General features: G+C 46.0%; 1 protein-coding gene across 3 annotated transcripts in view; it reads right to left on the bottom strand.

Moving 5' to 3' along the window:
- PTH1R (parathyroid hormone 1 receptor) overlaps window positions 1-14,478 on the bottom strand; it is a 192,785-nt gene that overhangs the window by 59,726 nt on the left and 118,581 nt on the right. For all 3 annotated transcript variants that reach the window (XM_014576872.2, XM_075922977.1, XM_075922976.1), the window contains 2 exons: window positions 5,797-5,907; window positions 3,980-4,098 (listed from right to left, as the gene is read on the bottom strand). In XM_014576872.2, coding sequence (XP_014432358.1) covers window positions 3,980-4,098; window positions 5,797-5,907 — 230 coding nt within the window. The remainder of the gene's footprint in view (window positions 1-3,979; window positions 4,099-5,796; window positions 5,908-14,478) is intronic.

Raw genomic sequence — 14,478 nt, 5'->3', positions numbered from 1 at the left:
GGGAAACAAGAAAACCTTTTATAAATACATTAGAAGCAAGAGGAAGACCAAGGACAGAGTAGGCCCACTGCTCAGTGAGGAGGGAGAAGCAGTAACAGGAAACTTGGAAATGGCGGAGATGCTCAATGACTTCTTTGTTTCGGTCTTCACCAAGAAGTCTGGAGGTGTGCCTAACGTAGTGAATACAAGCAGAGAGAGGGTAAGTTTAGAAGATAGGATACACAAAGAACAAGTTAAAAATCACTTAGGAAAGTTAGATGTCAGCAAGTCACCAGGTCCTGATGAAATGCATCCCAGGATACTCAAGGAGCTGATAGAGGAGGTATCTGAGCCTTTAGCTATGATCTTTGAAAAATCATGGAAGACAGGGGAGATACCAGAAGACTGGAAAAGGGCAAATATTGTGCCCATCTATAAAAAGGGGAATAAGAACAACCCAGGAAACTACAGACCGGTCAGTTTAACGTCTGTCCCAGGGAAGATAATAGAGCAGGTAATTAAGGAAATCATATGCAAACACTTGGAAGGTAATAAAGTGATAGGGAATAGCCAGCATGGGTTTGTGAAGAACAAGTCATACCAAACTAATCTGATAGCTTTCTTTGATAGGATAACGAGCCTTGTGGATAAGGGAGAAGCGGTGCGTGTCATACACCTAGACTTTAGTAAGGCATTTGATACGGTCTCGCATGATATTCTTATTGATAAACTAGGCAAATATAACTTAGATAGGGCCACGATAAGGTGGGTGCATAATTGGCTTGATAACCATAGTCAGAGAGTTGTTGTTAACGGTGCTAAATCCTGTTGGAAAGGGATAACAAGTGGAGTTCCGCAATGGTCTGTTTTGGGACCCGTACTGTTCAATATCTTCATCGATGATGTACATATTGGGATAGAGAGTACGCTTATTAAGTTTGCAGATGATACCAAACTGGGTGGGGTTGCAACTTCTTTGGAGGATAGGGACATAATTCAAAATGACCTTAGCAAGTTAGAGAAATGGTCAGAGGTAAACAGGATGAGGTTTAATAAAGAGAAATGCAAAGTGCTCCACTTAGGAAGGAACAATCAGTTCCATACATACAAGATGGGAAGCGATTGTCTAGGAAGGAGCATGGCGGAAAGGGATCTAGGGGTCATAGTGGAGCACAAGTTGAATAAAAAGCAAATATGGTTCTAGGTTGTATCAACAGGTGTGTTGTAAGCAAAACTCGTGAAGCCATTCTGCCGCTCTACTCTGCACTAGTTAGGCCTCAGCTGGAGTACTATGTTCAGTTCTGGGCGCCACATTTCAAGAAAGATGTGGAGAAATTGGAAAGGGTACAGAGAAGAGCGACAAGAATGATTAAAGGTCTAGAGAACATGACCTATGAAGCCAGGCTTCATGAACTGGGCTTGTTTAGTTTGGAAAAAAGAAGATTAAGGGGGGACATGATAGCGGTTTTCAAATATCTAAAAGGGTGTCACAAGGAGGAAGGAGAAAATTTGTTCCTCTTGGTTTCTGAGGACAGGACAAGGAGTAATGGGCTTAAAGTGCAGCAGGGGAGGTTTAGATTGGACATTAGGAAAAAATTCCTAACTGTCAGGGTGGTCAAATATTGGAATAAATTGCCAAGGGAGGTGGTGGAATCTCCTTCTCTGGAGATATTTAAGAACAGGTTAGATAGACATCTGTCAGGGATGGTGTAGACAGAGCTTGGTCCTGCCTTGAGGGCGGGGGGCTGGACTCGATGACCTCTCGAGGTCCCTTCCAGTCCTATGATTCTATGATTCTATAAAATGACAGGCATGTAGAGGAGGGAAGGATCTTGAGACGTCATCTAGTCCAGTCCCCTGTGCTCGGGTTGCACCATGTACAACTAGTTTCTCCCTGATCAAAGTTTGTCCAGCCTTTTCTTAAAAACCTGTAGTGATGGGGATTCGGCAGCCTCCCTCAGACGCCTGTGCCAGAGCTTAACTAGAATTGGAGTTAGGAAGCTTTTCCTTATATCTCCCCGAAATCTCCCTCGCTGCGGATTCAGCCCGTTGCTTCTTGTTCTACCTTCAGCACCTGCCGAAAAGAACGGATCGCCTGGCTCATTAGGAAACCCCTTGCCAGTGCTTAAATCTGTCATCGGGCCCCTCTTCGGTGTGCAAGACTCACGTTTTTCAACCTTTCCTCGCGGGCCAGGTTTTCTAACCCGTGGATCATTTTTTGTTGCGCTTCTCTGGACTCTTATCCTGTTTGTTCATGTCTTTCCTACAGCGTGGGACCCGGAATCGGACACAGTCCTCCAGCCAAGACCTCCCCAGTGACATTTTGTGTCTTTCCTACGGCACGCCTGCTGATGCGCCCTACCATGGGGGTAGCCTTTTTTTCACAACTGCCTCAGGGTACGTCTACACTAGCCCCCTAGATCAATGTAGGGATGCTAATGAGGGCATCCGGAATTGCAAATCAAGCCGGGGATTTAAATATCCCACACTTGATTTGCATGTTCCAGGCCGGTCGCCATTTTAGAAATTGACTAGCCCAAAGTAATTGCCCGCGTCTACACGGGAAACGGGATTCCGATTTAAAGCCCTAATTCAAATTAGCTGGTATTCCTTCTGCAATGAGGTTTACCAGTTAATTCGAATTAGGGGCTTTAAATCAGAATCCTGTTTCACTGCCGCGTGAAGACACGGGCACTTCAGGCTAGTCAATTTCTAAAATGGCGACCGGCCGGGAACATGCAAATCAAGTGTGGGATATTTAAATCCCGGGCTTGACTTGCAATTCTGGTTGCCCTCGTTAGCCTCCCTAGATCGATCTAGGGGGCTAGTGTAGACGTACCCTCACAGCATGGGAGCCTCCTCCCCTTGTAAGTCACCATAAACCCAAGATTCTTTGGCGCACCATCAAGCCAGTCCCTCCCCCTGCTGGGCCGCCCGTTTGACTTTGCCCGCATCTTTACTGAATTTCATCTGTCGAGGTCACATTGAATTCTAATCATGTCCCCCAAATTGCTTGCATCCCCTCCCAGCCTGGGGTCATTGCAAACACCACAGGACAGATTTGAACTTAGGAGCTTAGTATAGGATCCTCTACAGCTTGAGCTATAAAGCCAGCTGGCGCTCAACCTAGGTTGTAGAGGTCTCTTGATCTTCTCCGTTGCTGTGGTCTAAGTGCCACTACATGGGACAGTGAACCACGCTGGGGTTACATCTACACTGCAGAATTTTTGTGCAAAAACAGCCGTTTTTGTGCAAAAGCTTGGGGAGCGTCCGCACTACAAGTGTGTTTTTGCGCAAGCAAAAGTACAGTAGATTGTCAGAAGACAGGGCTTTTTGCGCAAGAGTTATTCCTCTTTCTATGAGGACTAAGCCTTTTTGTGCAAAAGCTCTTGCGCAAAAAGGCGCGTGTGGACGGACACCAGGGGTTTCTTGTGCAAGAAACCACTATGGGAAAAATCACAGGTGCTCTGATGGCCACTGTGTGAATGGCCGTCAGAGCTTTCTTGCACAAGAGCATCGATGGCCGTGTGGATGCACACTTGCGCAAAAGCACAGGGCGGTGTGGATGCACTCTGGTGCAAGAACTTTTTGCAGAAGATCTCTTCGGCAAAAAGTTCTTGTGCAAGAAGCCTGCAGTGTAGACATAGCTTAGGTGTGTGGGTTACGTCATCTGCAAATTGTATAAGCCTGCTCTTCCCTCCATAACCTGAGACATATAGTTCTCTTCTCTCCTCCCCCGCACAACTCCCCCATCCCTGTAAAAATGGATCAGGCCACTTTGGGGATCACATGATAAACATGTGACTGCTTCTACAAACCCCTGTCCTCTGCAGGTGAAGTAATTTCCCACTGGGGAAAAAAATCCCAGGGAAGGTTTGATTGTGACCTGCAATACAAACCCTGAGAACTGTTCCAGAGGGCCCTGCCTGTCTAAGAACAGAAGCTCTTCGGGCGAGGTCGGCCCGGATCCCCCCATTCCCGGGATCCCCGCATTGCCTACCCGCTCCCTGGTTTCATTGGTCAGGAACTTGGCACACTCGCTGTAATTGGCCCAGGTGCGGTTGTTGCCTGGCGCCAGCTCCCAGCTCCCGTTCATGTCACACCGCCGGTAGGCGTGGCCTGGCGAAAGGGACGAGAAAGCAGACAACGTGGCGCTTAGCAGCTCGCAGGCCTGGCGGAAGAGAAGCCCCTTTCATGATGGGTCAACCACCCATCCGTAGAGCTTAGCCACCCATCATCCGCCTGCCCTTATCGGCTGTCTCTGCTGTTTCCCAAGGAGCCGCGCAGGGGCGGTGTTTGTTTCAGATTAGGTGATCCCGGAGCAGGGGTGGGCAATAATTTCTGATGGAGGGGGCACTCCAAGATTTTATCTTCTATGATATTAATGGAGGAGGTACGGGGTCTGGGATGGAGGTTGGGTACGGAAGGGAGGTTGGGGGAAGGTACTTGGGTGCAGGAGGGAGTGTGGGGTCTGTTTGGGTGAAAGAGGCAGTTGTGACATAAGGCAGGGGACTGGTATGTAGGATTTTGGGATTTAACCTAGGATAGGATAGAGGGGGAGGTCTGGGTTGGATATTAGGACAAACTATTTCCCTAGGCGGGTGGGGAAGCGCTGGAATGGGTTCCCTAGGGAGGGGGTGGAATCTCCATCCCTAGAGGTTTTGAAGTCTCGGCTTGACAACGCCCTGTCTGGGATGACTGAGTTGGGGTTGGTCCTACTTTGGGCAGGGGGTTGGACTCGATGACTCCTGAGGTCTCTGCCCACCCTGGGATTCTAGGATTCTTGGAAGGGATTGTGATCTGGGGCAGGAGGTTGGGGTGCCAGATCTGGGGGGGAGTATAGGTACAGGAGGGGCCAGAGGGTTTGGGTATGTGTGGGGGGCAGAGGACTGGGGAAGGGAGGGGCTGGGGGACCAGAGGCAGGCTCTGACTGGGAGGCGCTTACCAGCAGAAACCTGAGGCAGACTGTCTGCTGCAGGCTGCTCGCAGCTGCACATGGCTTCACTCCGGCCATGAGAGGGAGTGGGAGGAAGACGGGGTGGAAGAGGAAGGAAAAAGGCTTCCTACACTGACCCTGCTCCCAGCAAAAATTCTCAGCTCCTATTGGCTAGAAACTGAGAGATTGGCCAATGGGAGCTAAGAGATTTTGCTGGGGGGTGGGAACAGCATGAGAAGTCTCCCTCCCGGCTATCCAGAACAGAGAACAGCTGGCTTTTTAAAGTGTGAGCTGTTCTCTGCCTCAGGGTTCCAGCAAGGTGTCCGTGGGCCGGATCCGGTGCCTTGATGGGCCAGATCCAGCCCCTGTCCCAGAGGACCTCCCGTAGCAACCGAACTTTGGATTGTTCTACACAGCAACTCTCAAACCTAACGGAGGCACCCATCGAAGGGTGTAACTTAAAATATGGGATCTTGAATAAGACAGAAAAATGGATTTCAAAAGCCAATGGATACCGGATATCAGGGGGCTGTGGACACCTGCAAAGATGGAGCGAGGTTGATGTGCATTGATGTTTGAAAAGGGTCAAACGCCCCTGACCGGGTGTCTCCCACCATCAGACTTGTTGCTCAGAGTGGATGCTGTGGGATTGCTGGATGGACCCCCTAAGCCCAGTCTAGATATTGAAGCCCTCTGGCCTATCTTTGTGGCAAAAATAAGACTCCTCGGAACTGGGGGACTTCCAGGATACCGCTTAAGGGCTGAGTTGTAAACCCGGAACACCATTCAAGATGGAAAAGGCCAATGCTTGGCTTTTGGGTCCTCAGCTCCCTGCTTCTCAGGAAAGGGTTCCTCTAGTATTTGGAAAGAAGCTTTATTACCTTTGTGATTGAAGTCATAGATATAGTCGGGACAGGGCATGGCCACCACTTTGCCCGGCACGCCTTCGGGCCAGCAGACAATGCCGTCCCACTCGGACAGACAGAAGCCATCTGTGGGATAAAAACGGAAACAAGGAAGGTCACCGAGCCTGCTGCATTTAGCGGCACGCCCCCCAAATTCGCCCCCTCAGAACTGCAGTGCCAACTACCTCATGGCCGCGCATAGAAAGGGCTTTCTCCGGATAGAGAGCTTCAGGGCACAAATAAATGCTTTTCCATCCTACCTGGCATTATGGGTGCAAGTCGTTAATAGAGAGAGCGCCATCTACTGGCGGATGAGAAAAAGCCACATGGTCAAGATGCTGGTAGGTTCAATAAAGCTATGGTGGCTACTGGCACACAGCTCCTCACATCTGCCAGCAGTGGTGGAAGAGATACAACTCATCAAATTCGACACTTTACATGCAAATTTGAATAAAGATGCTAATTATCTTACCCATTACAAAGATAGCTTCCCCAATTATCACCTCTAATATCATTAGCTCACAGACATCTACCTCCTCCCCTTTCCCTCCCTCCATCCCCCTTCTGTTCTGAAATTTGATTTGTCCTTTTCATATGTGTTCATTTTTTTAAATTGTATCCTTTGGTATATATAGTTGTGACAATTTTCTTTCACTATTTGATCTGAGGAAGTGGGTCTGGCCCACGAAAGCTCATCACCTATTAAACCATGTTAGTCTTTAAAGTGCTACACAGTCCTGTTTTTTGTTTCTCAAAGGGTACGTCTACCTTATTTCATAGAGGGATAAGGGATCTTTCGGAAAAGGCTTTATTTTCCGCAAGATCAGCGTCTAGACTGGCGCTTTTTTCCGACAAAGCTCCGTGCGGAAAAAAAGCGGCAGCCATTTTTATGCTAATGAAGCGGGGGAGATTTAAATCCCCACTTCATTAGCAATTGCGATACGTCTAATTTACATCCCTTTTACGAAAAAGGGATGTAGTCTAGACGTAGCCAAAGGGTACGTCTACCCTGCATCCCTCTTTTGAAAGAGGGATGTAAACTAGACATACTGAAACTGCAAATGAAGCCAGGATTTGAATTTCCTGCACTTCATTTGCATAACCATGGCACGGCATTCTTTCGAAAAACGCTATTTCGAAAGTGAAACTGTGGTCCAGACAGGGTTTTTTCGAAAAGAAATGCCTTTTTCGAAAGATCCTGTATGCCTCAATCTTTCAAAAAAGGCTTTTCTTTTCGAAAGAACTACGTCTAGACTGCGGTTTCACTTTCGAAATACATTTTTTGAAAGAATGACGTGACGCAGTTATGCAAATGAAGCGTGGGGAATTCCAGTCCCAGCTTCATTTGCAATTTCGATATGTCTAATTTGCATCCCTTTTTTCAAAAGAAGGATGTAGTTTAGACGTACCCAAAGGGACAGAGTCCAGATAAAAGGGCTGCAGGCCGGGTATGCTCTGTGGGAATTCCTCTGAAAGCCACTTCCTCCGTTGGTTCGACATCGTCTATGAGGACCCGGAGGACAGCTCACGTTGTTACCCACACACTTGCAAACGGGGCCAGGGGGAGAGATTACGAAGGCTGGGGAACTGAGCAGTGAGAATTGCTTAGGAGCTGAGGTTAAGCCCAGTAGCTCCCAATAGACAGCTCAAATACACCAATGACTCATGGCAAATTCTACTGACAAGTCTTAGAGGGGTGGCTGTGTTAGTCTGCTGCACAAAAACAATGGGGAGTCATAGATTCATAGATTCATAGATTTTAAGGTCAGAAGGGACCATTATGATCATCTAGTTTGACCCTCTGCACAGTGCAGGCCACAGAATCTCACCCACCCCTCTTAGAATAATCCTCTCACCTATATCTCAGATATTGAAACCTTCAAATAGTTTGAAGACCCCAAGATGCAGAGAATCCTCCAGCTGTGATCTGTGCCCCATGCTACAGAGGAAGGCGAAAAACCTCCAGGGCCTCTGCCAATCTACCCAGGAGGAAAATTCCTTCCCGACCCCAAATATGGCGATCAGCTAAACCCTGAGCATGTGGGCAAGACTCATCTGCTAGACACCCAGAAAGTTCTCTATAGTAACTCCTATCATCCCTCCATTGACCTATTTCCCACTGATAATGGATGGTCAATTAGTTACCAAGATCATGTTATCTCATCAAACCATCCCCTTCATAAACCCATCTAGTTTAATCTTAAAACCAGATAGATCTTTTGCCCCCACTACTTTCCTTGGAAGGCCGTTCCAGAACTTCACTCCTCTAGTGGTTAGAAACCTTCATCTAATCTCAAGTCTAAACTTCCTACTAGCCAGCTTATATCCATTTGTTCTTGTGTCCACATTGGTATTAAGCTTCAATAATTCCTCCTCCTCCCTGGTATTTATCCCTCTAATATATTTAAAGAGAGCAATCATGTCCCCCCTGCAGCACCTTAAAAAACTAACAGATTTATTTGGGCATGGGCAAACACCACTTTGTCAGATGCAGTTGTCTTGAGTTATACCGCTGCCCTATAGGTACGTGTCGTCATGAATTTGGTTGTAACTTGGAGGATGAGATAGAATCATAGAATCCTAGCACACTAGAACGGGAAGGGACCTCGAGAGACATCGAGTCCAGCCTCCTGCCCTCACGGCACGACCAAGCACCGAGATCATATGGGCAGGTGCCTTGTAGCGTTCATATCAATCCAGAGCAGCCGTATTTATATAAGCTGGAGTTTAGTCTTTGATTCCAATGAGGACCGATGGGGTCCATTTTTCGGAAGAAATGAAACTTTATATATCTCACTCTCCAGGTAAAGTCTATTATCCTGCAGCCATCGTAAAGGGTGGAGACGTCATCGTTATGGCTGGAGATGGGGTAGTTAAAAAAAAGTGGGAGGGAGAAAACACACCAAGAAATTTCTTCTTCCCCCCTTTTGGAATTTGTTTTGAAAACTCAGTTCTGAACATTAATTTCAATCTCCGTCCTATTTTTTTTACTTTGAAATGTATCGAGACTTGAAACAATCTGATAGGCTCCAATATTCACACTGACAGTAGCATGAGTTAGGAAGGGAGAAAACAATACAACTCTCTCCATGGTTCTGGAAAGGCTATGGACCCCAGTAGCTTTGAGTAGCTTTGAGGATCTGGACCACTAATCCTCATGTTTCAGGGCATAGACTAATGGGGGGGGGTCAGGAAGAAACTTTGCTTGGAGAGATAGATTATCACATAATGGCTGGGTTCTTACACTTTCCTCCAAGGCAGCTGCCAATGACCACATCCAGGGGAAGGACATATGACTATGGGGAAGTGGTCTGGTATAGCACTTTCTATGTTTTTTTTTGCTAATCACCTGTTGGTACAAGCAACACCCAAGGAAGCAAACTCCTACCCATGCTTAGAACTGCAGATCCTATCTTCTGCTGTTTGACACTGACTGCCCGTGGTAATCGACCCAGGCTATGGGCCATACTCCAGAGCTTGCATAGGTGCAGCTGTGCCACTGCTAGTGTAGACATTCACTGCAAGCATAGCCTTATGTAAATAACAAGGCTGAAGCTGACACACCTTAGGCTGAGCTTGGCACCATCTCTACCGTGGGAGGCTGCCAGGAGAAATGCTCCTGTTGACTTTCCTTACTTCTCCCGACATCCAGGAGTACCACTGGAGCTGATGGAGGCACCCGTGGTGATAGATTTAGCAGGCCTATACTAGACCCACTAAATCAAATCCCAGAGAATTGATTGCCAGAGCATTGGCCTTCATGTAAGTAGAGATGTAACCTGGGAGATGTAACCACAACCAGGCAGATTTGAACCTGGGACCTCTGGAACTTAGTATAGGTGCCTCTACCCTTTGAGCTAAAAGCCAGCTGGCTTTCAAACCATGCTGTAGAGGTCTCTTGTTCTTATGTATTGCTGTGGTCTAGGTGCCACTGCATGGGACAGTGAACCACACTAGGGCTATGTCTACAATGGTGGCTTCTTGCGCAAGAAAATATTGCACAAGGGTTCTTGTGCAAGAAAACGTCCACACTGCCATGTGCGCATTGTGCTTTTGTGCAAGAGCATCCATGGCCGTGGGGACGCTCTCTTGCTCAAGAACGCTGTGATGGCCATTTTAGCCATAGGGCTTTCTTGCGCAAGAAATCCCTGCCGAGCGTCCACACTGCCCTCTTGCGCAAGAGCTCCTGCACAAGAGGGCTGACACCTGTTAAAAAAGAGCGTAGCATGGGCACTGTAAATTTCCTTGCGCAAGAGCAGGCGGGCAGTATGGACGCTCTGCGGATTCTTGCGCAAGAATGGCCGTACTTGCGCAAGAAGCCACGAGTGTAGACACAGCCTAGGTGTGTGGGTTCCATGTACACAGCCCTAGTTTTCGGCATTCTCTTAAAAGTAGGGAAGGAAACCCTTGGGATTCTTCCTGCCTATCCAAAACTGGCTTGCAGCTAGATATGTCCTATAAAGACCCAATCCTGCAAAGTCCTGAGCTCCAGTCCAACAAAGTGCTAAAACACATGCTTAATTTTAACTCCCGGAGTAATCCCATAATCAGCGGGATTATGTTCATCATGCTTATAATTAAACACTTGCTTAAGTATTATGCTGGGCTGGAGCAGCTGGGCCTTTCAGGATCATGCCCCAAGAGTCCCTCTGTAAGGAAACAAGCGCAGACAGACAGACGGACCCCAATCGGATTTAATTTCAGAGCTGCAGGAGGCAGCTTTCCCTTCTTCAGCAACTGCCCTGCTGCAGACTGACAGGCCCAGCAGAAGTGCATTCTCAGCTCTGTGTATAGTGTTTGGTCTAACAGCACTCTACGGGAGTCAAAAACAGAATGGAAGACAGCCTGCTCGCTCGTCTCTTCTGTGTTCCATTATTAAAGACACAACAACATGTTCCAAGATCACAGAGTTGATGTTCTTCCATTAAAATCAAAGCCAGGCCATCAACCATCTCTCAGTCATTTAAGGAGTGCTGTTTATTCTTTTTTAATGCACATGCTTTCGTCTGATTAAGGTACAACTCAGGGTTCCTTTAAAAAAAAGTGGCTAATTTTCTCTCCGTTGAGTTTAGGGGTGTCAGAGTCTGATTCAGGGTATGTCTACGCTACAGAGGTTTTTTTGGAAAAACAGCCGTTTTTCTGGAAAAACGTCACTTACGTCCACACTGCAATCACATTCTTTTGAAAGAAAATCGAAAGGACAGAAGGGTTTTTCGACATTGGTAAACCTCTTTCTACGAGGAAGAAACCTTTTTCTGCAAGAGCTCTTTCGCAAGAAGGCGTGTGTGGACGGGGAAGAGGGAGTTCTTTCGGAAGAAGAGGAAAGAGGAAAAAGCACAGGTGCCTTGGTGGCCACTCTGTCCGTAGTAATCACAGCTGAAATGCGAGATAGCGTCCATTCAGTGTGGACGCTCTCTTTTGAAAAAGCAGATCACTTTTTCAATGCGCTTTGGCAGTGTGGATGCTCTCTTTCGGAAGAAGTTTTTTCAGAAGATCTCTTCCGGAAAAGCGTCTTCCGAAAGAAGCCTGCAGTCTAGACATAGCCTCAATATGCTGGTAATTTATGGCCTACAATGACACACAGTTTAACTTGATTTCTTGTTTTTGATTTAGTGCTGATGAAAGAGAGTAGATTGGCAGTGATAGGAAAGAGAAACCCCCGGATAGAGTGAACAGATGTTTCCCGCTCTGGCATGACATGCAGAAAACAGAGAGCTATATCTCATTGGTCCAAGTTAGGCTACATCTAGACTGCTGGCTTCTTTCGGAAGAAACTTTTCCAGGAGAGATCTTCTGAAAAAACTTCTTCCGAAAGAGCGCGTTCACACTGTCAAAGCGATCGGCACTGAATGGATGCTCTCTTGCATTTCAGCTGTGATTACTACGGCCACCAGGGCATCTGTGCTTTTTCCTCTTTCCTCTTCTTGCGAAAGAACTCCCTCTTCCCCGTCCACACACGCCTTTTTCCGAAAGAGCTCTTTCATAAAAAGGCTTCTTCCTCATAGAAAGAGGTTTACCAGTGTCAGAAAAAACCCTCTGTTCTTTTGAAAGAACGTGATTCTAGTGTGGATATAAGTGAAGGTTTTTTTGAAAAATGGCTGTTTTTCCGAAAAAACTCTGTAGTGAAGACATAGCCTTAAAGAGAGAATGGGTACACGTACCCAATTTCCATTAGCAGTATCTAGGCTGGAACAATGAACTTTTTATCAATAAGAGCATGTCTACACTAGGAAACTATTTCAAAATAACTAACATCGATTTAATAACTCCCGAAATCACAAAATCAAAACAGTGTGTCCTTACCATAGGGAAGCCTTGAGATTACTCCGAGAACAACAATAACAACAATACGACAGAACTGTATAGCTATTGACTATTTTGAAATGAGCATTATTTCCCAAGGAAAGCAGGAGTACAGATTTCAAAATAAGCAGACTGTTATTTTGAAATAACGGGCTTGATCGTGGGCATGCGCCGCTTATTAATTTGACTGAAGGGGGGTTATTTTGAAATAAAGCTCTCGTGTAGACCAGGGCTCAATGTTGATTTCACCGGACATAAAAAATGTTCACCAACAAATAATCAAAATTTACAGATAACCCAAGTTTAAAACAAAAACAAAAACCCTGCTGCTTGAGAACGCAAGGAAGTTTGCATTAAGGCTATTTCCTTTGCATATGTTGACAGGGGATATTGACATTTTGGCTACGTCTAGACTGGCCCCTTCTCTGGAATAGTCATGCAAAACAGGTACGTCAGAATAGGGAAATCCGCGGGGGATTTAAATATCCCCCACGGGATTTAAATAAACATGTCCGCTGCTTTTTTTCCGGCTTGGGGAAAAGCCGGAAAAAAGCATCTAGACTGGCGCGATCCTCCGGAATAAAGCCCTTTTCCGGAGGATCTCTTATTCCTACTTTGACTTACCTGCTTTGCATGACTATTCCGGAGAAGGGGCCAGTCTAGACGTAGCCTTTGTGTTTTCACAGTTATAAAGATTTCACTTTTGGAATCTCAGGGTACGTCTAGACTACATGGCTCCGTCGACGGAGCCATGTAGATTTGTTTGTTCGGCAAAGGGAAATGAAGCTGCGATTTAAATAATCGCGGCTTCATTTAAATTTAAATGGCTGCCCCGCTCTGCTGATCAGCTGTTTATCGGCAGATCGGGGCAGTCTGGACGCTCCCCTGCCGACATGAAAGCCCTTTATCGACCTCCCCGGTAAACCTCATCCTACGAGGCATAATGGGGAGGTCGGTAAAGGACTTTCAGGTTGGCACGGGAGCGTTCAGACTAGCGCGCTGAGTCGACAAACAGCTGATCAGCTGTTTGTCGGCTCAGCGCAGCAGCCATTTACATTTAAATGAAGCCGCGATTATTTAAATCGCGGCTTCATTTCCCTTTACCGATCAGCCTAATCTACATGGCTCCATCGATGGAGCCATGTAGTTTAGACACACCCTCAGTGTCTACTGAAATTGACACAATGATTGCCTGTCCCCATTTAATGTCCCATAATGGAGACATCTTAAACTGATAAAAAGAGGCATACACTGCGGAAAAGCCATCACTTGATGCCACTGTGAAAACGAACATGAAAATGTTTTCAAAAAAAGAGATTTAGTAACTGAAATTATTTTAAAAAATAAAAATCAAATTCCACCAAGCCTAGTTGTATAGCAGCTTCTCTTGTAAGGTGTTTCTTCCCTGGGAACCCCTCACTTTCTGCAGGTAAGGAATACTGGTGCTTCCTAGAAGCATAGACTCATAGGGCTGGCAGAGATCTCAGGAGTCGTCGAGTTCAACCTCCTGCCCAAAACAGGACCAACCCCAACTCAATCAACCCAGCCAGGGCTTTGTCAAGCTGGGACTCCCTCACCCCCCAACATTTTTTTTTCTCAACAAAAAATCCTTGGTGTTCCTCATAAAAAAAATGTATTTGGTGTTCCTCAGCCTTAAAAAGTTTAAGCAACATTGATTTAGAGCTTAGGAAGTAGCGTGTATGAAGAGGTTTGAGACTTTCGCATGAACAGTACTAAGTGCAACGTATTTTCATCGTCTTTAAAATCATCTGTCAACATTAATTAAAAGTTGAATTCAGTGATCCTTCTGCTTGTGCTGACAACAGAAAGAGCCTGAATATGCTCAGAAAATATTTTTTAAAACATAATCATCAATCATGCCTGACCTGAGTAACTACATGAAAGGCTGTTATTGGAGCTTTTGTCTGACCTGTCACCATTGACCTTTTAATGGTTTTTTTACCCGATTCTGTTTCAGGTGACATTTAGGACCAGTTTCTAACCCTCACTAAAAGTTTTGTTTTATTGTGGCTTTATTGTTCAGATGAAACATGATCTATCACAGCTAGGTATTTATTGTTGTTGTTTTGTAAAGCAACAAATATGCAAGCTGGTTAGAAAAAGGATGAAAAAAAATCATATTTTTTTCCAAAAGTTCTTTTCCTGTTGCAGAGTTCAAAAGGGACCACTTCTTTGTTTGGTTTTGGATTTTTTTCTACCACTTTCCCTCTCCCTCCAAACACGTTTTAGTCTTATCGATGTAATTTTTGTTTTGTTTTCTCTCCCACTCCTTCCTTCCTCTTTTTGCCATCATTTAAAATGATTTTCAAAAAAGACTGAAAAGAAGAGAGGGAA

This window comes from Pelodiscus sinensis, chromosome 2 (assembly GCF_049634645.1).
Source record: "Pelodiscus sinensis isolate JC-2024 chromosome 2, ASM4963464v1, whole genome shotgun sequence".
In the NCBI taxonomy this organism is placed as follows: Eukaryota; Metazoa; Chordata; order Testudines; family Trionychidae; genus Pelodiscus; species Pelodiscus sinensis.
Note: the sequence above shows the minus strand (reverse complement) of the source record. Positions and strands in the feature narration are given on the sequence as shown.